This window comes from Hippocampus guttulatus, chromosome 5 (genome assembly GCF_054856545.1).
Source record: "Hippocampus guttulatus isolate MCC_2025c chromosome 5, RoL_Hgut_1.0, whole genome shotgun sequence".
Classification (NCBI taxonomy): Eukaryota; Metazoa; Chordata; class Actinopteri; order Syngnathiformes; family Syngnathidae; genus Hippocampus; species Hippocampus guttulatus.
In genome coordinates this window covers 12833411-12857232 of record NC_141265.1, presented here as the reverse complement: position 1 = coordinate 12857232, position 23822 = coordinate 12833411, and the positions used below count along the sequence as shown (strand labels likewise).

The 23822-nt window shown below is 41.1% G+C and overlaps 2 protein-coding genes across 5 annotated transcripts in view; both read left to right on the top strand.

Moving 5' to 3' along the window:
- The first annotated feature begins 214 nt into the window (after positions 1–214).
- ckap2l (cytoskeleton associated protein 2-like) lies at positions 215–6423 on the top strand. Its single transcript, XM_086112535.1, has 9 exons — positions 215–376; positions 943–994; positions 1151–1199; positions 1562–2511; positions 3202–3385; positions 4275–4433; positions 4523–4583; positions 4717–4882; positions 5506–6423. The coding sequence occupies exons 1-9, from the start codon at positions 337–339 to the stop codon at positions 5792–5794; spliced, it is 1950 nt and encodes a 649-aa protein (XP_085968661.1). The 5' UTR covers positions 215–336; the 3' UTR covers positions 5795–6423.
- A 2800-nt stretch (positions 6424–9223) lies between these two features.
- Positions 9224–23822, top strand: part of pdlim5a (PDZ and LIM domain 5a) — a 39804-nt gene continuing 25205 nt past the window's right edge. For 3 of the 4 annotated variants that reach the window (XM_086112200.1, XM_086112198.1, XM_086112196.1), the window contains exons 1-4: positions 9230–9339; positions 10437–10462; positions 10672–10810; positions 16855–17006. In XM_086112200.1, the coding sequence (XP_085968326.1) occupies positions 10712–10810; positions 16855–17006 (251 nt within the window). In that variant the 5' untranslated portion in view covers positions 9230–9339; positions 10437–10462; positions 10672–10711. Of the gene's footprint in view, positions 9340–10436; positions 10463–10671; positions 10811–16854; positions 17007–23822 lie in introns of all 4 variants that reach the window. The other variant, XM_086112197.1, reaches the window with a different exon arrangement.

Below are 23822 nucleotides of genomic sequence, written 5' to 3'. Positions count from 1 at the left end.
TACACTTTTCATTATAACTGGCGGGAATGACATTGAATAAGCTCCGACATAATGTTATTTTAAATAATAATCGTTTTTTTTTTGTCGTAAAAAGGACATTTGATTGTTTGTGTTTACAATTTTCCGCCAATGAGCAGACGTTGGGCAAATTCAAAATTATCCAATCAGAGAAGAGCAGGGCGAGGCGACGCGGTCCTTTCAAAAACGTCGAAACGTCTGTGCATCGCGTCGTGAGTTTTGCAGCTAACAGCTCTTACTTTTTAGGTATACGTGCCATAAAGGCATTTAATCTTCGATCCAAACCGTGGTTGAAGTACTAATAGTGCTTTAAGAAATATGGACGAAGATGATCCCGCCACCGTCAAGAGCAGAAAAGGTCTGGAAATCATGTTTGGTTCAATGACGTCGTAATTTAGTCTAGCTGCTAATGCTAATTATGACGTCGCAGGAGACGAAGAAACAACTGTCGCTGTTTTTTTTTTTGCGCCCGATGTTGTATTCATTTCCAATATTAAATTTATGTCCTCAATTTTACTATCCTTTTGAATGGATATGTACTCTAAAGAGAGCCATTGATTCATTTGTCACAGCAGCTAGATTCATAAACATACACCCTGGACTCGGATTCATAAGTTAACGAAACCTCAATAAATAACCAATAATATAAACGGTAAAGTAAGTAAGAACAACACAAGAGCATCATTTTTGAGGAATTAAAGAGAATTTATTTGAAGCAGATAAGAAACAGAAGATTAAAGTGTTGCACGTTGGTCTCTTGTAAGTAATACAGTATATACAATAGCCCAGTTTTGCTTCAGCTCTTTCCACTGTAACAGAACTGATTAAAATACCACTTTATTAACATGTTTTAATCTCACCGTTAAACCAGGAAAACCACCTCAAAGTCGCTTAGGATGTCATTGACATTTGTTTTTATCACAGAACTACGTAAGGAGAAATTGATGGAATACTTGACGAATAAACACAACACCAAGTAAGATGTGATCTTTTTATGTTTGTGGAAGATTAGCTCAATATGAACTCTTTTCATATGTGGGAAGACAAGTGTGGATACATACTGTATGTATCTTTGATTGAGGTCTGCACTCTCGGACTGCTGTTGTTGAATTTAATGCATTTTTCTCCACAGGCAAAATGTCAATGGGCGTACAGATAAGAAACTTGAGTCTGCACTACAGGTCTGTGTGAAAGGCGTTTCCCATCAGGTTTCGATTTAATGTGGCAGGCTTAAAGGCAAAGTCATGTTGTTGATATAGATAGATGTTTGCGATGTACAATATGTTTGATAATACGCTATTTACCTGCGTGGCGTCGTTCTGCTGTGAGGCTCCAGCGATTAATTGTGATTCATTATATTGCACTATTTGTATTGTTAATTAATTATGGTATATTTCGTTTTATTTGTTCATAAAATTATTCTCGTCAAGTACAAAATAATACAATCATACAAGTCTTGTATTATCCCTTAAGTGTCATTGTGTCAACACTGTAAATCCAGACAGAGAGGCATTCACTTAAAAGAATACTTTGTGTCTTGCAGCTCATCAGGGGCAAAGAAAATGAAGCTCCGGTCACTAGTTTCCGTCATGAAGCCAAAAAAGGCCAACCCTTGGCTCGTCTCGATAACCGGAAGCCCCCCAGAAAGACATTTCTTATTGAGAACAAAGAGAACGTACGGACTGAACGCAGTCTGCCGACACAGTCGACGCTCTGTAAAAAGGCGACGCTCACAGGGACATACACTGTTCCTGCTCTGAAGGCGACCAGTCTTCCCCAAAAAACACCAGTCGTCAGGATACAGCCCACAGGAAAAGTACCTTCGAACTTTTCAGTGGCAAAAAACTCAAACGGGACTTTTAGGCCACCCTCAAATGCCACCACTTCTTATCCGGCAAAGACTTATACAGCCCGTTTGAGTCTAAGGCCCATCGTCAATACAAGGACGGGGCTCACCCCTGCCATGATCCAACCGAAGGTCACTAGGCCCCTCCCGGCGGCAAATGCCGGAGTTGTTCCTTCAAGATTTCCCGTCCCTTCCTCCAAAGCTCCGGTGAAGAAAATCCCACTTTACCAGAGACCGACTGTCCCTCGACAGCTCAAATCCATCCCCCCCAAAAATCCTCTTTGTAAAATCGCACCCAAATCAACCGTGACGGCCTCGTCACACGCGTTACCGTCCACTAGGCTACCTGAGAAAGTGGCCAATCAGCCAGCGAAGCGCATATCTCAACCTAAAGGACGACCGACGAGACAGAAATCCGTAGTAGACGCACGTACGTCGCAAACGACAGCAGTGGCGGCGAGCAGGAAACCCACGGCAGCCAAACCAAGGACGGCCAACATGACAACGAAAGGAACGAGTGCCCCTGCGGGGAAGCAGAGGGCACCGCGGACCACTGTCACTGTTGTCACTCAACCCAGATTGGAGGCCAAAGCGACCAAGTCTCAAACTGTGGGGAAGAAGATGGCTGCTGAGCAGGCGGAGAGAATGTAAGTATAGGTGAAGTTTGGCTCGAGACGATTTTAGCGTCTGACAGTGTGTTATCTATGCGCAAAAATATTGCCGTATTACGGTCTTAATGCAACGTGCCTCTGAAAAGGAATCTTCTTCCATTCCATTAGGCTTTGAGTGCTCTAAACAAAAAAAGTGCAAATATCAATGGCATCCAATTCCCTGAAAAAATAGTTTAAGCCGAATAAGTCAACAAGTCAAGTCAACAGTATTTATAGAGCACTTTCAAACAGCCATCGCTGCATACAAAGTGCTGTACATGGAGCAATTTAACATGCACAATAAACAGTAAGACAAATCGGTAATAAAGGCAGTAGAAAGCACCAAACAGTAAAACCAAGAACAAATCTAAGTCATGCTGAGAATAAGTATCAAAATAATGAAGTACCATGTGCTGCACCATCTCGGACCATCAACTCCAGGCACATTTTCCCCGTTTGTGACAGTGCACTTGCCTACACCTGCGATACAGCAGGCAACCACTGTATTATTTTGTGTTGCGCACCACTCACGAAGGACCAAATTACAATTTTCACGACTCACACACTTGATCTCATATGAAAGCTGGGAGAATTGGCACTTGGTGTTTACTGCAGAAAACACGATGCTGACGTTAACACTCAGCAATGTTTTACTGGGAACTGTTATGTGGTATGATGTGTATTTAGGAAAAAACTACAGGAATGGCGGGAAGCCAAGGGAATTTCCTACAAACGTCCTCCCATGCAGTTGAAGCCTCCGGTTCAACGCACCGTCGCACTGCGACCCTTCCAGAAGGCACAAGACGACGCTGGCTTGTTCATCCGCGACGTGGACAGGTCACTGTCTGACTGCATTAAGCTGCTCACCGAGGTACATGTGGTCATCGGATGTATTGTCTCTTGTTAGGGCCTCTTCATTGTGTTTAATCTTTGGCCAAATAAATAAGCTTGACTTGTTGTCCGTCGTGAGTGGACCCACAAAAGTCTCAAGAGCCCTTCCCTGAAAGGACACAGAAAGTCAAACATTTTGATTTAAAGCAGGCCTTCTCGAGTCGCCAAAGATAAACTACTCTTACCAAGAGATTTAGAGAATTCAGCCCTCAAAGACAGTTTCACTCAGCTACATAAAATTTCTACGGTGTGTCCATCATGAGTGGACCCACACAATTTGAGTACTGTACCTGAAAAGTCAGCTATTTTGGTTCAAAGTGTTCATTTTGGGTTTATTTTGGTCACTTTCCAGCAGGGTTGGAGCTACTGTATATGGTGGCCAATCGTCGATCTCCGGCCACCTCCAAGTCTAGGGGAAGAATTTGTTAACAATAATAATGATAATGGATTTAGACTGGTCATCGACATTTGTTTATTTTTGAAGAAAACACGTGAAAATTATAGCGGTTTATCAGCGAAGATTGATGACTTGCTGTAAAACACAAAATCGAATAACTTCCTATCCCATAATGTCAGAACTAATACCGTAATATCAGAACCAGTTTTATATATAGCAAAATGAAATTTGGTATGCATGTGTATCACAAAATCATGTCTGACAATATACTGGAAGTCATTTTGCTCATTTTTGGTCTGAAGCCGCCATTTGGCCAAACGTGAGCAGGGTAGCACAATGGGGAGAAAAAAAATTATCCCTCGAAGGCATCTGCAAGTCTGCAATTTTGTTTCGAAGCAGCCATTTCAGGAACATTTGAGTTACAGATCTTGATGAACTGTCAATGCCATGCTACTGTCTTGCACCCCAACAGGGTTGTTTAGTGTCGCAGGTGAAGGAGGTCCTCTCCCGGCTGCCGCCAGTGTCCCAGAAGTTTGCCAAATTTTGGATCTGTAAGGCCCGCCTGATGGAGCAAGAGGGTGACCTGGATGTCCTACCCATGTTTGAGGAGGCTGTGCGTGTCGTGTTGGAGGTGAGAGCTACCTCTCAGCTCATTTGAGTGTGTGTGTGTGTTTGTGGGTACTGCTCAAAAAAAAAAATGTCTCCATTCATCTACTGTAGCCTGTCGACGAGCTGCGCACGGTGGTGTTTGACATCCTGAAGAAGAATGAGGAGACTCAAGGTAGTCGATGTTTAAGAGTGCGCTGACAGTAGCTTTCCACGATGCCGTGCTGTTGCTGCAGTATTGTACTCCACAATCTCCACTTTGCTGCACTTTGACCTCATTCTGTCCGCTGTTTATGTTTTTCCCGCAGCCCATGTGGGAGACCAGACGGAGGCGGACTACACTCCGAGCAAAGGCGATCAAACTGAGAATTGCAAGGGCGAGGACACAATAGTGACGCCCCCTGTCCGGGTTCTCATCTACGGGGAGAGGGGACCCTCGTCCACTGTCAAATACAAGATCACAGCCACTGCCGGGTGCGTACCGCTACTATAGCTCATCTGCAGAGGGGGATGGATAGTTGGATGAAATTGACCAGAGGTGCTACACCTCTGCAGTAATATTGGTTCCCATGCGATATCGTGGGTCACTTTTTGCAGCTTCACTGCATCAGAAACGCATGGTAGAATCCCGATTGCGCAACATTTTTGAGATCAGCATCAAAAGGTTTCAGAGTTCATGAAGCTGTCTCTGATTAAACATTTCTGTTGACCAGCCATAGACCGTGTGGGGTAAGTAGAGCTTCCAATGACCTTCTGGGGTGGGAATGAAAAAAAAAAAAAAAGAAAAATGTGGCCCGGGAAGCTTAAAAAAAACACGCTCAAGTATCAGTTGCGAGGCTCTATACTGCTCCTAAATGGCGGCATATTGCTCCTAAAATTTCAGACTGCAACAATGTTTTTCATCTAAAGCCCATATTCCACAGAGCGGCGAAGGTTTCCAAGTGTTTGCAAACACATAATGACATATTTCTGTACAGTATATAACCACAAGCAATGGCAAAAAGCTCAAACATCAGTCCAAGCAGACATATTAGCCCAAGCCTCCTCAATCCAATCACAAATTGCGGCATAACTTGCCCTCGCCTCTTTTCTTGTAGTGCCCCGTCCAGCCAGCAGCGGGAGCCGATACGTGTGAACGGCAACGAGGTGCGCTTCTTCACGCCTGTGCGCCGCTCGACACGCATTGAGAGTGCGTCGCAGCGTTATCCGACCTCCCTGCGGGAGCACGACCAATGCGTGGCGTCCTTCGCAGAGTTATTGACCACCGAGGAGAAAGAGGAAGCCGAGGTCAGAGGCGACACTATGTACATCTACAGGGAGAACGAGATGCTCAAAGACAAAATGGTTGCCCGGCTGTTGAGTGAGAAGGACGAAGATTGTCGGTAGACGGGCCACTACATGAGGTACGCCTGCCCACTGCTTTTCAGCGCTGTTCCTTTCACGACGTGCAGTTCCTTGTTTGGATTATTTCGCCCACTTTTTGTCCTTCCGTATTTGTCACCCCTTCTAATTCCCAAATATTCACAGCATTCAGGACATTCTTGGTAATATTTTTGACATTTGAAAAATGCCCAATTTTCACAAAGTTCCACATTTTCCGCCTCAAAAAAGGCCCATTCAATTGAGACGTTCAAAAGAAAATGTCCTTCATTTTAAGCCCTTTACTCTGGCTCACTCAGGATACCTTAGGACACTGTTTTTACATTCCCGAATTGTCCACATTTTGTGTTATTATCGTTCCTAAATTAATGCAGACGTATGTTGACCTGATCCTTCTATATTTCTCAAATGATTCAAACCATTGTAACTTCCCCTTCAAACTGTTCAGCTCATTCAGGACATCTAAGGAACTACAGTATTCATGTTACTTTAAAAGTTGACAAATCTCATTTTCTGCTGTTTTATAAAGTATATTCCCGTTCACTCTCTTATATAAACAGTTTGACTTGTTTGTGAATTTTAAGAACTGTGTGTTGTACAGTCATTAAATGTAGCCCACTATGGTGACACTCTGAGCCTGGAAATAATTATTTCTCTGAATGTTTTGTTTAATAATGTGCTATCACACTATTTTTTATTGAGTAGTTGAATGTGACAAAATATTGAAGATTTGTATTTAAAATCTGAAATTAAAATGTAGAAAAACTAAATATTTCAAGATATCAAGCATGTTTGAAAATAAAATGAAACCAGTTAAATACATTTTCATGTGATCCAGCCATCCAATTTCTGATCCGCTCAGCCTCACAAGGGTTGGTCATCGACGTCATGACGTCGATGACGACGCCTAATGCGAAATGCCCCACCACTGATGATCGCGAAATGATTGCTTCCTTGCAGCTGAGAATGACATCACGGTTGCTCATAGCTCAGGAAACAACCGTGGTTGGTTATTACCTGAGCCCAGAGCAACCGTGATGTCATTTTCAGTTGACAGCAAGTGTACAACAATACAAAAAACGTTTCAGAACAATCAATTTGTGTACCACCAGAGGGCGCTCACATACCTCTGCTGGCGAACTTTGAAATTCACAACAAAGCAGATAAAGTTGAATTTTAAACACTTAGCTCCTCAAGGTCACATCTTGAGTTGAGTTTCAGTCAGCAAAATGACATTTGGCAACCAGACCTTGCATAAATTGACCCTTGAAAAATGTCACACAAGTCATGCATGAAAAGACACAAGAAGCCATTTTGCTTCAAGATGGCCATTTGATGTTAAAAACAAACAAACAAACAAACGAAAGCAAACAAGGGTGTTTTGACAAAGCAAGGAATAGAAATGACAGATATCTGCTGTCAAATGTAGGGCGGGAAACGTCAGAAAAAAACTACAAAGTAAAGCACTCATACCTGCAAAATCTACAACAGTAGTGACAGCAAGTATGAAGTAAATATCCTATGTTTCTTCCCATTTAATTTAATTTTGATTTAATTTGGCGTGGGGGCCTCAAGGGAGCAGATGCTTGCATTTTACTCCCCCTTGAGACCTTCCTTATGCTGAAGGATTGATATACATTTGAGTGCACGTTGAAGTCGATCAAATCATTTGTTTCTCTCAATAAGACAAACGTGACTCCCATTTACCAATAAATAGGGAGGGACCAGAAAAAAACCCCTTCAAAACCTTCAAACTTATTAAAGCACACTTAATTGTAACCAAAGTGTGCGTGTGTGTGTGTGTGTCTGTGTGTGTGAGAGAGAGACCAGGTGGCTGAATAGAAGGCGGCTATCCCCATTTTTATTCACACGGATGATGCATTAAATGTCATTTAAATGGGCAGATGATCAAGCCACAAAGGGGTGGGGCTTGTCTGAAATGTGAAGTAATCGTGTGTGTGTGTGTGTGTGTGTGTGTGGGAGGGGGGCTGGTAAGCTTTGGTCATTAAGCTTGCAGATCTGGAGAGGTGAGCATATGGGACTGAAATAGATTGTTGAACAGAACAAAGGGACAGCCAGAGGGTCTGAGGTTTCACGATATGGCACACTCTCTTGTCCTGGGTTTGATATTATTTACCCGTGGCACATCTTTTACACCCATCGGCACAGTGAACACTTTAGACAGTATGGGTAATCTCTCAAATATAACAAAAAAAAAAGTACAATGGGTTTATAGCTTAGAAAGCATATCTCCACAGGGCATTGAATGCATCAAGTTTTGTCCCATCTGTCACTGTAAATACAGTGAACGTTAGCTATATGGTTGTTTATCATTAGCACCCAACCTGTATTGTGGACCTTGAAGTCAATGTCTTTTCTGGGTTTTCAGTGTATTAAGTAAATCTTAATTTAAGATTGTGTGCCTTCAGTGTACATGAGGTTGGCTATTTAAAAAAAAAAAAGACATTGCTTTAGTCTCTCTTTTGTTCAATGTGACAGTTTAACAGTACACTTCGGTTGGACGCGACGAATAAACATCTTGAATCACTCGTGCTCTGCTTCTTATTTGGCGAGTCCTCGTCCTTTTATTTCCTCAAAGTGATGTTGTATGGTGTGTGTCCATGATTCCTTCACAGAGAGAAAGTGAGAACAGACGCGAACAAAGTGCGTTAAAAAAGTCGAAATGTCTACATAAAATAATGTTTTTGTTTGTTTGTTTGTTTTTAATATGGTTTTCTGGATCGCAGATTTTCACATATTGAGGGTCTGGAATTTATGCCTGGGGGATAAACAAGCTTTACTGTATTGGGAGAAAGTGAAAATCATCTGATTACGTCAACACCTAATTTCTGAATAAACTCCACTGATAAATGTGTTCTTTCCAGGGGATAAATAATCTATGTCTGTGTGTACTTCTGTATTTTATATCTTCAATGTTGTTTCACCAAATATCCAGTGCTTTGTAACACAGTAACACCAATGCAATTCATTAGCCCATCTATGGCGATTTGTATTGTTTGTCAGCATTACGCTAACAGCTGTCTTGGGACAGATCTTGCAATAACTCAATAAGAAGTAAATCAAGCCAATTATTGGCCGGGGAGATGAAGAGACTGTCTGGAGTGGATGGACTCTTGTCTCTGTTGAAAGAGTGTAGCCTCAGTCCACACCAAAAATATCCAGATGAGAGATAAACTGTCCCCTCTCTTTCCCCTCCTCGCGCCCCCTCGTCATTTTCCTCGTGTGTGGGACTCCCAAACACTTTTCCGTCATATCATCTTCACCCCCCCACCGACTCGTCTCCCTGATTTCTCGTCCTCCCCAACCTAACCTCTCATCACCCCCTCTTCCCTCACTCCTCGTCCTCTCTCCCCTCCTCCACCTTTCTCCTCCCCTCCTCATATATAAGAGCATTTGCTCCCCAGTGCCCCTTCACACACACTCAGTGTGTTTGCTGGGAAGGGGATAGTCCAGGGACGCCAGGGGATTATTATACTGTCTTCACCTGCCTGCAAAGGAGCTGTTTCCCTCTCTGGGGACTTATAAAAAAGGTAGCGTGGTTTTTAATAGTAAAATAAATCATGCTTTTAACCATGTATGAAAAGTGCTTTATAAATAAAGTTTTATTGATTGATGACAACATTTTAAGTTATGCTAGAATGATAAAAACGTGCATTTCTGAAATGTATTCCAGGTCCCGTTCTCCAATTAAATTAGATTTATATGTGAATCTTGTGAGATATGGTGTTCATAATTTTCGTGTTTTTTTTTTTTTAATTGCAGGGAAGATACTTTTATATTTCTTCTCAACAACATATCTGCCTTTTTCTCCAAAGAAATGTATTATCCAATTCATGCATCCATTTTCTGATCCACTTATCCTCACAAGAGTCATGGGTGTGCTGGAGCCTATCCCAGTTGTCTTCAGGCAATAGGCGGGGTACACCCTGAACTGGTTGCCAGCCAATCGCAGGGCACACGTAGACGAACACCCATTCGCACTCATAATCACACCTACGGACAATTTTGAGTGTTCAATCAGCCTGCCATGCATGTTTTTGGAAAGTGGGAAGAAGCCGGAGTACCCAGAGAAAACCCATGCGGGCAAGGGGAGAACATGCAAACTCCACACAGGAAGAGCTTTGCGCTGTGAGGCGGATGTGCTAACCAGTCGGCCACCGTGCCGCCCAGTAATAATAAATGCTTGTTTTAGTGCAAGGTATTATAATTTATTTATTTTTAGTCTTAGTATTTTATTTCAGCATTTATTTACTTAGTTTTTTATTATATTTGTTATTACATACAGTAATTATTTTTACTTAAATTTTATTTTATTTTACATATCTTACTCTTTGATTTATTTCTTATTTAATACAATGTAATTTAATTTCAATGTTTTTTATACACTTATTTTTTCCCCCTAATGTTAGTAAGCACTATTCTTGTCATTTTTTACTTTTTGTGTGCATTGTAACTAATTGTGGGCAAAATATTTCTTTTGAAATGATTTCATTCACATTTTTTAAACAGTTAAAAAATGTTATATATATATATATATATATATATATATAACTTTTTACTTAAAGTATCTTTTCATTTGAATTTAATATGTCTTAAAAATTTTAATTTTGGTATTTTTATTTTATAGGTTTGCATCTCATCAACTATCTGGAGGTATAGTTTTGATATTTAAATTTCACATTAAAAAAACATATTTTTTTTGATAGTTTTTTAAAAATTTCACGTACCCTCTTATTTGTATCAAAATTTCAGTATCTGGAAAGAAACAAGTTCATATGTGATTTTCTTTCCTAATTTGTGGAGTTTGTCAGAATACACATCCTACTCCCCTCTTAACAATATGGAACTCTGCTTTTCTTTAGCACCTCCGTCCAACATAACAACAACCAGCACAAGGAAACCATGAGCGCCAACTACAACGTCACTCTCTCTGGCCCGGCCCCCTGGGGCTTTAGGCTACAAGGCGGAAAAGACTTCAACCTGCCTCTCACCATCTCCAGGGTAAGAAGCCCACCAAAACACTACCACCATTTTTGTGGGGGATTACATGTTTTTGGGAAAAAACACAACTATTTTTCATAGAAACATAATTAAGGGAATATGAAGAAATTCTAGATTTTTATAAAGTCTCATTACTGTACGAACTGTCGTATTTCTATGCTGGATGGGCCCCCTAAGGGGCGTGGCCTAGTGAGTGACATCAGAAGCCGGTTAATCCATATGTGAGCATATGGACTCTACTAGAACCTTAATCGTTCGAAGATCATTGCGCAGGGTACATGTTTACACTTCGAGAAACAAGTTTCCTGTTTTGGTTTACAACAAGGTGTGAACAACAGTTTCTAGGAACAGTGGTTATTACAGTTGGTACCTGTTTTCATCCCGATGGGGGATTAAAAATGAAGCGTCCAAAATGTTCCCCAGGCGATACCGCGGTTCATTGCTTGCGCCCACATAATATCCTGTTTTTATCAAGAGACTGTTTTGTGTTTTTTTTTTTTTGGACCAGGTTTCACAGTATTCTGTTAACTGTGAGGCCCTTGCGTGTGTGAGAGGCGAAACCAGTGTCAAATGCACTTTTCAGCCATTTATTGGGTGCTGCGAACAATAAAACGCATAACACACTCATGCAGAAGCTGCTGTCCAGACATTCACACGCAGACTCACAGGTCCCGCCTCTTTAAGACACATGCAGGCAACCAAACTCCACGATTATTTTCCGTACAATTTTTGCCCGCTCAAATATGTTTGCAATGTGTTTCAAAAATGTGATGTCATAATTATAAATGTGTGTTAAACGGGGGAAGGGCTAAAACTATAAAATACGTTCCATATCTGTATATAATACAATACATGCTGATTTATCAGCAATCACCGGTGGGACTTTAATGTGACTCGCGATAAATTGTAGGTGCACTGTATTTGAGGGTGGCGTTTATTTTTTTCCGAAGTGGATGCTGTACGAAACAGCTCTCAGTGTGATAAAGTACACATGCAGTTCTGATCCAAATTTACAAACGCTCCAACAAATGACTAAATTTGGCAGCACGCAGGCGAATGGCAACGTGAGCCCGATGATGAATGACTGGCCCGCTCTAATTCCAGTGCCCCTCGGGGCCTCTTTGGGTCCCCATGTTGAGTTATTATTACTTTGGATGTGATACTTTTCCCACTAACCGAAGCCATGTGATTTCTTTTTCATCTTTTAACCACAGTTGTGTCTTTGGATTTCTATTTGTTTGTATGTGCTCGTGTGTGTGTCTGTGATAATGGTGCTGTGTGGTTTTCCTTTCCAAAGCACGTTGCGATGAAGTGAATCAAAACTGGGAATGTGGAGTTAAAAAGCGCGCAGCCATGTACTGTTATATACGATGAGAGCGGCACAGGCAAACCTTGTTCCACTCATAAATGCGGTGAGCACCCTGTTTATTGTGGCAGACACATTGCAGACGCATCCACACTAACTAAAAACAATGACTCAGAGGAACCATTTAAAAGCGCTATTTTACAGTTTAACCCCTCCCACACACTTAAAATAAAGTTAACATCTAAAAAATACACTGTAAATGTGTAAACCCCCCCCAGAGAATTGCATAAATATAAAATTGATAGATTACAGTAATTGTTGTGACGGGAAGTCTGCGTGTGAGTGTCTGGATGTGAGCTGTGGCCAACAGCGGCTGCTTCATGAGAATGCTCGTTATGTTTGTTTTATTGTTCTATACTTTATCGATTATGGGGGGGAAAAATGTACAATCAGTCATTGATTTAAAAAAAAAATCCATATAATTTATTTTTCTCAAGGTTCTGAATGTGTGTTTCCATGCCATGAACCTTGCTGTCCAATATTACATGTTGCTCAAGGATGCTAGCTTGATCCTCTTGAGATTTCAATGTGCCAGTGGCGTGCAGTCAGGTCTCGAAGCCCTTCTCTGCTGGCCCACACACAATCAGAAGTGCTGACCTACGTTTACAATTTGATTTAGTGCACACGCATGTACCTTTAAGAGGCTGGGCCTTGTCAGGTGTCGTGTGATGTTGTCCAGTTTGCATGTGGGTGTCTGGAAATGAGCTGTGGCAAACAGCAGCTTCTGTGTCAGTGTGCTTACTGAGGTTTTTTAAAAATGTATTTATTTATTTTCCTTTCCTATCTCAGCATTCAATAAAATACTGAAAAGTGCATTGTAACCTGGGCTCTCTGTTCCCATCTGTGAGGCTATTACAGTAAGTAATGGTGTAAAATTGAAAAGTAACTTCAAAGAAACAGGGGGAAATGCTGTCAAACAGAAAATGTGGCTCGAACACTGGATTTTCTGTGACTAATATTTTACATGTTCTCTCTCTAAAATAGCCTGTCGACTCCAGCAAGAACCGCAGAATATTAAAGTCATAATTGCCTGATTACTCTGAACACAGACCTCTGAATGGAAAAGTACGGCTCAACAAAGAGCGTTCCTATTAAAGACAGGACCGGCGTCAACAAATCCACATTTTTTTCAAGTCGTAAAGGCAAAACGGCAGTTCGCTAAAACGTGAATATAACACGCTGGTATTCACGGGACTGAATGGTTGGATTGTCGAGGTAAAAAGCAGACATATGAACACACGGCATACTTGTTCAGAGCACATGTGAACACATCGTGCATGACTGGTAGGTCATCTGTGTCACACATCTCCTAAATTGAGGTTATGATTGTCAGATTGGCTTTTTGGTTTAAAAGATTCTCTAATCGGCTGGATTAATGTTTTTTTATGACTTTGAAGCATCATTTCATCTACTTGTTGATTTAAAAAAAAAATCATTCCATATTTGACAGGCTTGTAAACAACAGTCTTGTTTACAAATTGAAATTGAAAGACATTTTCCTTCTTTTTTTTTTGCTGGGTCTTAAAATACTAACTGCCATGATATGATAAACATTGATCAAATTTGGCTGCAAACAGCATTGACAAATTTGAATGTTCTGACGTTCAAAGCGATAGCGTGTTTGGGAACCTTTTGCTGTGTCATCACCGTCGCTTCTTTTGCTGGAAAGTTTGCATTGTTCAGACCACTTAATTGGATTGGAGCGCTCCAAAAATGTTAAACTCTGCCATGTGGAGGGACCATATAAATTGCTCAAGGTGCAAATGAGGAACTATAATAATTATAGCAAAGATGGACCCTAATAAAGGTCCACTAGAAGAAGAAAACCAAACCCAATTGACACTTATAAAATGAACACAGATGTAGAGTATAGGTATGTAAATACACACTGTGCGTATGGCTTTGGCTCATGGCTGATCCACTCACTATTATTTAATGTTTCTCAGACTTTGTAGCATTGGTGGTTTAGTGGTAAGCATAGATGCCTTCCAAGCAGTTGGCCCGGGTTCAATTCCCGTCCAATGTAGGACTTTGCTTAATTTCCCATGCAGAAATTTGAAGTTCGTGTACACCCTTCAGCATGCTGTCAGACTTGGCACACCGCCTCAGAAAACATGGTGCTAGTTTGTGAGCTACACACGCATGGATAATCTCGGTATTAATAAATCCTACCTTGCGTCCATGATCAGAAGAGTGCTGCTTTTGTTCTGGTATCACAGCGGCTTAATTTACGAGCAGTGTCTTTGCTCGCATTTTGGATATTACGCCCCACAAGTTGAGCCAGGGATGGCGAAGGTTTGAGAGGAGGCATAGATCCTACCTTGGGCAGTTCAGCTTTCACCTCATTAAAAATACACAGCACAGCATTGGTTTTTAATGTCACGTGCGTGGCATGTCCCATCTCAATCTGTACACTTTTCCTTGTTCCTGAAATGTTCATTGCACACGTGCGCCTCTCTGCTTGTCCTTGGGGACATTGGAGGTGCCACAAAACTTGCGTAAGTCTACTTTTTGTGAAAATGGTGGAATAACATGCCAGTGTGCACATTGTCGTTTATGGTTGTCCCCTTGCAAAGTTTTGCAAAGCATTGTGTCTTTGTGTCCCCGTCGTTGAATGTCTGTCTATTGTCCGGAAGTGAGTTTACACACGTTACATCTCATTGGACCCAACATGGACGTAATGTTGTCAAAAAAGTGAAATATATTAGTAAAGAGGTGTATTTTTTCTGCATCAATACATTTTTCCAAGCTAAACTAATTAATTACTACCAATCAAGCCACAAATATAAATTTAATGAAGCCTTTAACCTTGACACATACTAATCCTGTTTTAGTTTCAAATGTGAGGTGTTTTGAGTTGAACTATTGTCAAATCAGAGCAACTTCCTCTCAGTGAACACGCGAGTGATTTAACGTGTGCATGTGTTGGGAAAATATGACTATAAATGGTCGAGGGCCACAGAGCATTAACACTAATCCCATTCTCTCTCTCTCTTTTTTTTTTTTAAATCAGTGCTTGAGTGTCTTGTCTTGAATACACTATGTCGTGTAATTTCTATATGTGTGTGAGATAATATTTCAGAAGGGTGAAGAAAAGCCAACATTTTTTTAATGCTTTTTATTGTGGATGCCGTGGGATCAAATGGGTTATTTGCAAGGGGAGAAGTTCGCGTCGCTAAGGTGTGGGTGGTCTCTTTTTTCCTCATGTCAAAAGAAACAAATGACCTCACTGCCACTTTAGACCCCTCTCAGACCCTTTGTGTGGCAAGAGAAATACCAGAGCCACCCTTGCACAGTACGTAAAGGCTGATAAAAGTCGCTAACGCCAACGTATAAGGAGAATACAGCTCTTTTTTTTAGGTGGAGGGGGGGGGGTTGAGTGCAGTTCTTTGGTGTAGTAGACAAGCAATACAGGGTGTAACATCCTTCGCGCGTTACTGTCCGCCCACAGTCTGCTGATAAGAAAGTAGTCTGGTTTATATTACAAAGTGCTTACATAACCTAATAGTTTGTATCTTGGTGTTCGAACGTGGAAGAAACATTAGCATGTGCTCATGTAATGCATTCTAATTCTTGCATTTGGGACCCATGTGGAGTAGAAATGAACATGAATATGAAATAAACTGAACTGCACTCATTTCTCGCACCCAAAAACCACCACACCTTTGTTTTTTTTTTGTTCTTAAAAAGAAACATCCCACTGGATTGTATCAAAACATAATAAAAGACGATGTAAATAAATAAACAGATTTTTTTTTAGGTGTAAAAACTGTACATATTGAATTTTTTGTATGTTGGCCATTTAGTCTGTGTTGTATGTTAACGTCTGGACATGAGTTGTGGCCTAAAGCAGCTCCCTGCGAGTGTTCTCATTTTTCAATTCGGCTCAATGGAACGGTGTAAGACAAACATCGAAGACAACACCAAGCGGTGTCAGGTACGCATACAAACCAAGACTTACATGGTGTTTGTCCCAAAGACTATAAACCGGTTTGTTTCTGCGTACCGCCTCATAAATCCGGCGTCACCTTTTTAACAATTCCTTTTAAAGGGTGCGTTGTCATCCGTGCCTTTAACTGGTTCGAGGCTTACTGGCTGTTGCGCTCGCGATTGAAGATAAGATGCCGAAGAACCTTTCTTACACTCCTGCCATTTGTAGGGTCTTTGAAAGGGCAAAAGTCTTAACCTCTTAAGGATTCTGCTTTGGATATCCGTTGGCTATATTCTACCTCACATTGTTGTACTTCAGCTGCTTTTATATTTGAGCTCGGTCTTTCGCTCATCTGTCAAACCTTGTGACTGAACAGGTGAAGATTGCAAGACAAATGTTCAATCAAGTGTCGTAGTTTAGGCTTGCATGATTGTTTTAGTTCCAGTACGATGATTGACAAAAGCTTCAAGGTTACGCACATCGTAGTTTCTGTGTATTTGCATATGTCTTTAAGAGTCTAGGTGTGTGTCTGTGTGTGAGCTGTGGACATTCTCATTTTGTTATACAGTCTTTCCGATGCATCGCAGCACCCCAAAAATTAACCATGATATGTACTGCCGTGATATTGTAGAGGTGCGCTAACAAAGAGCTATGATATGGTTAAAAACCCAAGCTAGGTTGAATTTGATCATTTCAAGACAAACCCATATGTCAATCAAACCACTTGTCCTTATTTCATTTGTGCAGCTGAACGACAGCGGTAAAGCGGCCAAAGCTGGCGTCGCTATCGGAGACAAAGTTCTGTCCATCGATGGCATCGCCACTGACGGGATGAACCACCTGGAGGCCCAGAACAAGATCAAGAACTGCACGGGCAATCTCAGCCTCACCCTACAGAAGTAAGTGTTCAGGATTAAATGCTATCTCATTGGGGGTAGGGGTGGGGGGGTCCAAGTGCTTTTTACAACGATTTTATGTGTAAATAGAACTTGTAGCCATTTATCACAATGGTTGATGGAAAATGTATACAATCACAGATGGAGTTTCGTACGTTCTCACATTACTGTAAGTCTCACACGTGACTGATTAATGACTTATTAGTCTGTTGATTATGTTTACTTATGTTTGGGGGGGATTATTGCTTTTTAATTAAATCAAAGTCAAAGGTCACATCGCCCTGGGATAAGCGAAAACAATTATAGTCCGATCGGACATAGTCCATGTTGAAGAATAAAATAATGGGGCATAAAAGGTTTCGAAGAGAAGCACAAATAAATAATTTTAGAACAACCACAGAGTACACTGCTTTTTTTTAATAGTGTAGTTATCTTTAAGATTATTTTTGCTCGGATGGTTGTGGGGATGAGAAAATCCCATCTGCTGTCTTCCAAAATGCTCAGACGATCATGCGGGTTATGTTCCAGACCTACCCGCCAAACGGGACCCTTTTGTTCACCTTCTTACCACTGCGACATCCTTTAAAAACAATTTAAAACACACACTATTTGAAATATTCCTGACGACGTGTTATCGCGATCGCTGTCAAGAAATGAAAGACATCACCGTGAGGACACAAAAGCGAAAAAGAGCTTCTCGCTTGTACTGTTCTCCAAATAAGAGTCAAAGCCTGCTTGTGTCGAGTTTTGTAATTTCCAGTTGAAGTTTTGTAAAACTGAGCATAGAACAACACTCACAGGCATGTATGCTCTCTGCTCTGTGGGGACAACAAACAGTAAAAGAGCAAACCGTCTTCTTCTCTTATGCTTCATCGTTTCAAGCAGACTTTTGTGTTGCGGCACAACTTGCTACTACTGTACACTGAACGTGTGCAACTTAAATTTGAATTTTGCCTGTGTACTGTATGAACCGTGAAATATAATAGCGGTTCACTCAACAGTGTTGGTCGATGTACTATTTCTGCTCAAAGCTCATGGAAGGGTGTTCTTCCTTTTTTGGCATTTAAAGAATTCTGTCATTGATCAAACAGATTCATGTTTTATTAGAACAAGGTGGTCCGAGTATCATTTTTATTAACACTGTGATCAAGCAGTCTGATTGGGGACAGATGGCTCCGATGTATGAGCCACCAGACTTTTCTGTTAGCGTTGCTAGGCACTCGCTGGCACCGCCAGACGAGACATTCTGTGTATTCAAACACGGTCATGCCTTGGTCAACATCTGGACTTTAGAGTTTTACATGCGTCACGGAAAAGGTTTCCGTTTGGTCTGCGACTTTCTGTTAGTTTGACATGTTTTGTAACCTTTCACCGTTGTTTGTCCGTTTTGATTGGGTTTGATTTGGCAAATGTAACAATAAGAGGACAAATTATGCAATGCGGTGTGTGAATTTAAACTGGACATAGGTTTTTGTTCCCTTTTCAAATATAGAGAATGGCTTAGTGAGAGGGATGTGAAGGGAAGGGTGGAAAAATGAGTGAGGACAACAACGAATTGATGAACAGAACCGCCTTGAAGTTGACTACAATCCGATCGCTTGTTGATACGGAAATAATGGAAATGTAAACAATGTTAACCGCTGCATATTAAATTACCTACGGTGGTACCTTGAGTTGCAAAATGAGTTGGTTCTGGGACTGAGAAAACAAAGGCGTTTAAAGAGTGTGTTTGATAGATGCTGCTGAAATGAATACACTTTCATTTTGTCTTTTATTTGTCCAAAAAAAAAAAAAAAGGTTTCACAAGTTTGACTTGTGAAACCTTTTCCAAATTTGGATTGTGCTTCAAATTGTGTGTCTTCAACCGCTAATCTTTGATCACAAGTCACGACACCAAGAGCAACTAGCCAATCAGCATTAGCCGCTAATGTTAGCTGTCGATTCTACTATTCTCACGCATTGCTTTAGCTAACTACAGTGAGCATAGCGCCATTTGACTTCACATAAGCCATTTTTTTATTTCCAAATATTTTTTTGGTCAATTTCCAAGCTGTACAGTCCCCTGAGGCATTTGTAGGCTACCATTAGACTAATTATTTTTGAACCAACTCATCATGCTAGGTTGTTAAACTAAAGAAATGGGTTTGTAGCAAAAAAGACTAGAAACAGAATTGAGATCAGAAAATGCACAAATAAAAAACACTCAAGTTGATGGAAAACACATTTGTGCTCTTACAGATGGCAGGCAGCAAGGGTCAGGACATTATGCTAAGTTCGGTGCACAAATCAAAATAAAACGAGTTGACCTAATGATTTTTCCATTCCCGCCATCGTTGTCATTCGAAATTGAATTTGATGAGATACTTATAGTACAGTGAAAGCAGCTGCTGCTATCTTGTTACACTGATACACATGTGGCATGCACATGTCTGGAGTTAATATGCAATTTTTATTTTATAACCACTGTTCAGCAACTTCCCCCCGTCTTAATCATGAACACCCAAGTTTGGTTCGTATTCAAAATTAGGGAAAAAAAGCCTTCTTTTAAAAGGCCAACAGGATATACCCACTTATCAATGGCAATACCCCCCACCCTATTCTGGTTCAGTTGGTTATCTTGTGTTTACCATGCCACTTTAACCCTGAGTCACATTAGAATTACTTCCATGAAAAGTAATTAGATGAGGCAATTAAACACATTAATCAATAATAATAATAATGATAAGTTTGCTGTAATGGAAACCGTTTTAAATTGTGAACAAAAGGCATAAGACTCCTTTAAAACAGCTGAAAATACGTTTTAGAGATGGGGGGGAAGTTTTGAAAACGTGATCAATTTTTCGGAGGTTCACTATTAACTGATACTGTATTTATTTAACCCCCCCCCCCCCCACCACCACCACCTTGGAATGTAACTAAATGACCTTTTATTATTCAACATTCTTTCCTTTTTTTTTTTTTTAAACTAAACACTCCATTCACCGCAGGAAGTCCTTTTAATGGGCTTGCATGCATGTGCAGATTTAATGTTATTTGGTGCTAAGGCTGTTAAAAAATGAAACAAAATGAACCTGAAGCACCTTGAGCTCGAAGGAGACGTGACAGTATGCAGGAAAAGAATGCCCGCTTTGAGTAAATAAGATTTCGCGCAAAGAACAAAGCTTTGGAAGTAGCTTTTAAGATGAAGGTTTGCTTTGTTTTTTTGTTTTTTTAGATCTGTTGAATGGAGCTCCAACCACATAATTACAATGTTGATCTTTATGGCACAGCGCATCAATGGTGGACTTGTCACATGCGTCTCATGAAGCAGGGTGGGGGTGTAGCCTGCTCATGTGGAAAGCCACAATGACAGGCCACAATAAATCATGGATAGGCACAATCTGATTTTTCAGACGTGCGGTAACGGCGGATTTACACACGGGACTTGGTGTTGCCTTCCTGCGGTAGCGTTGGTTTACAGACCTTGCATACGACTCAGCAGTGATGCTAAGCTCATGTCTCGGCACTCAACTCCAAAATACTCTGTGGTTGATATTTAGAAGTGCCTGAGTGATGGTTTGGAGTACCATTTCTTAAGTAGTTTCTCTCCTTTCATCCATCCGTCCATTTTCTGATCCGCTTTATTCTCACAAGGGTCGCTGGGGGTGCTGGAGCCTATCCCAGCTGTCTTCGGGCAGTAGGCGGGGGACACCCTGAACCGGTTGCCAGCCAATCGCAGGGCACACAGATTCGAACAACTCCCCGCGCTCACACTCACACCTTGGGACAATTGAGAGTGTTCAATCATGCATGTTTTGGGAATGTGGGAGGAAACCGGAGTACCCGGAGAAAACCCACGCAGACCCGATGAGAACATGCAAACCCCACACAGGGAGGCCGGAGCCGGGATCGAACCCGTACCTCTGCGCTGTGAGGTCGACGTGCTAACCACTCGACCGCCAGTTTATGTTATCAAAATAGGTTTTTTTTCAACTCCCTCGGATGATACACACATGGTAAAAATTTGGTAAACAAACAGAGAAAGGGGAAGACGCCCATCGTTATGATTTTGATTGAGTGAGATTTTGGGGATTTATTCAGCACAAAAATCAGCAACAGACATCCACTTTGGAGCATTTACGACACAACAGAAGCAAGATATTCTTCAAACATTGCCTTGAATTTTTTTCATATTTTGTTGGCTGCAAGAATAATTCATGATGAATACATTTCCCCCCGCTAGGCTAAAAACCATCATCTTAAAAACAAAACAAAAAATAAACGCATAAGAGTGAGGCATACCTTTTCACATTCATCATTAGCTAATTTAGCATTTTTAGTTGGGCTCCTCATTTTACATTGATAGCTTAAAAGTTAGTCTTTACTTAAGTAGAAGTACAGACACTACAAGACGACTAAGCATCCAAGTTCTGATTCAACGGCTGTACTTAGAGGTAAAAAGAATTGACTTTGAACTTTGCTTCAGTACCTGTAAGATACCTGTAACTTAGCATAGTTTCCCTCTTGTCCCTTTCATAGTGATCTTACTGAGAAGAATGTTGGAAAAAAAAATCACAGTACACATAGTCGGTTGTTGTTTTAGAACTAATGAGTATTGACTCAACTTTTATACTATCAAAACAAGCTTTGTCCAAACATTGTGAACTTTCTAACAAAAAAAAAAATCAAAATTAGCTTATGCTAACAACTGATACACCTTACCTGTATGTGCAATTTAATATTAAACAGAGTACAAATGTCTTTTTTAAAGAGAGGGGGAAAAAAAAGTAGTGAGCCGGCAGACAAAAAAAGTAAGCAAGTAAAGTAGAACTACCCGAAAAAATGACTTCAGTACAGTAACAAAATATTTGTACTTTGTTACTTATCACCACCTCACTTGTGTTGTTTTGTCTGTAACGTGATGCACTGGGGAAAAATGCATTGTTAGTCCTCACGTAAACACAGATGAAGTTTTGTTGAGTAAACACAAAGAAACTCTTTGGCGCATCAGGACAGTACAGAGGTATCATCGCAATAGAGACTGCACGTGAATGCTCACTGTCAACTAAGTCTTGCGCGCAACCTGCCCCGCCTAGCATATACATACACACACATATACATGAATGTGTGTATGTGTGTGTACAGCTCTGAAACTGACAGCTGCTTGAGTTATTTTTTAGTCCAGAAAGTTGCCATGGAGTCACCCCCCAAGCGAGGGGGTTCTATTTGGGAAGTTGAAGTCGGGTTGGGGTGTATGCTTTCATTTTGTTGACATTGCGTTCTCAGAATAGAGATGGCAAGATCCCCGGGTTGTATTTGAAGCCCGTACTTGAAGCCAATCGCTTTGCCATGTGTGGCGGTCATGTGTGTCGTGCACGTGCGCTGGACATGCCACTTGGCCACGGTCCTCTTGGGTTGGCTTGTATAGTCAAGCGCCTCATAGCTAATGCAGAGTTTGATGTATTGGAAACCTACACAGTTAATTCATGTCATTTGGTTCCCGATCTTTTACGCTCAGTCCCTCAACCAAAAGCCACCTCTTCCCATGACCTTAATTTACTCCCTAACCCTTTCATGCACCCTGTAACCTGATAACATGATAAGCTGTCCACTGTAGTAACCGCTGTGCCTGAAAGGGTTAATAAGACCTCTGTCACATCACAGTTATAGAAACCGTCAATACTAGACAAAAACACAAGCTAACAGCACAGAACCGTGAAACTCATTTGGAGCAGTTCGGAATCGATCATAACATGACAAAAACAGTGGGACTTTGGACAGGAGGCAGATAACACTTTAGATTGGTCACTCGTCAACCCATATCAACATACGACCATTCACACCTAAGGACAATTAAGTGTCTTCGGTGAATTTAACATGCATGTTTTTACTATGTGGGAGGATAATTTATAGTAGCACAAGGAAAAGAAGCCCCCAAAAAAGAAAAACTATGCATGAAGGCTAGAGCCCAGAGCTGTTCCCCCAACTTGACAACCGTGAGGATGACGTACTTACCACTTGGCCGCCGAGCAACATGACAGAAGCGCACAGATGAAATACATCATATTCAACAGAGATGCTGACAAGTGTGCGGATCATCACAGATGTGCTTGTTGAGAGCTCTGACCAACCAATCCGATAGTCAACCAACTTAACTTGCATCTCAAATCAACACTGTATGTAAATTATCACTTCACGTAGATTATAAGTGTTTTTTGTTGTTGTTTTTTTTGCTGTAGCGTCTAGCAATTCCCTTCCCTTTACAAGTCTCCCCCCGCAGCTGCCGTCGTCACTTTATCCGTCGCGATTGCTTGCCAGTGATGTTCCACAGCCAAAGCTCCTCACCTGTCTGTGTCCTTCATGAGGCTGCAGTATTCGCCAAAGATCATCTAAAACCCCATCGCCGTCGCTATTGGCCATGCTCGTATTTGCCAGTACTGTCCTAATACCGGGAGAATGTTGCTGCATTTAGACATGCACCTGCCGCTGCCCGTCTTTTGCAAATCGCTTGTTTTTGCGCGTTTATCACAGGGGATATGTTGGAGACGCACCCATAATCCTGGGAAAAGCTACAATACAAAGAGAACATGAACTTCGATATGCTTTAAACACCATTCAAGTTATTAAAACAAACTTAAACGTGTTACATGACACTTTATGAAGTATACCCTAGCATCTGTTCTCACTCTATTGATGTCCAGATAAGAGTCAAAGTGTGCTTGCTTCGAGCTGTTTATTTGTAACTCCCAGCTGAAGTATACTGTAAAACTGATTCATGAAACAACAGACAAATGATGATACCATAATGACCAACCAAACCATATGAGTCCACTAGTTTGA

What these genes read in the sequence shown, in the direction of transcription:
- ckap2l (XM_086112535.1), top strand. Translation starts at nt 337, where the DNA reads ATGGACGAAGATGATCCCGCCACCGTCAAGAGCAGAAAAG. An exon ending in AACTTGAGTCTGCACTACAG is followed by an intron (nt 1,200 to 1,561) that starts GTCTGTGTGAAA and finishes TGTGTCTTGCAG; the next exon opens with CTCATCAGGGGCAAAGAAAA. An exon ending in AAGATCACAGCCACTGCCGG is followed by an intron (nt 4,883 to 5,505) that starts GTGCGTACCGCT and finishes CTTTTCTTGTAG; the next exon opens with TGCCCCGTCCAGCCAGCAGC.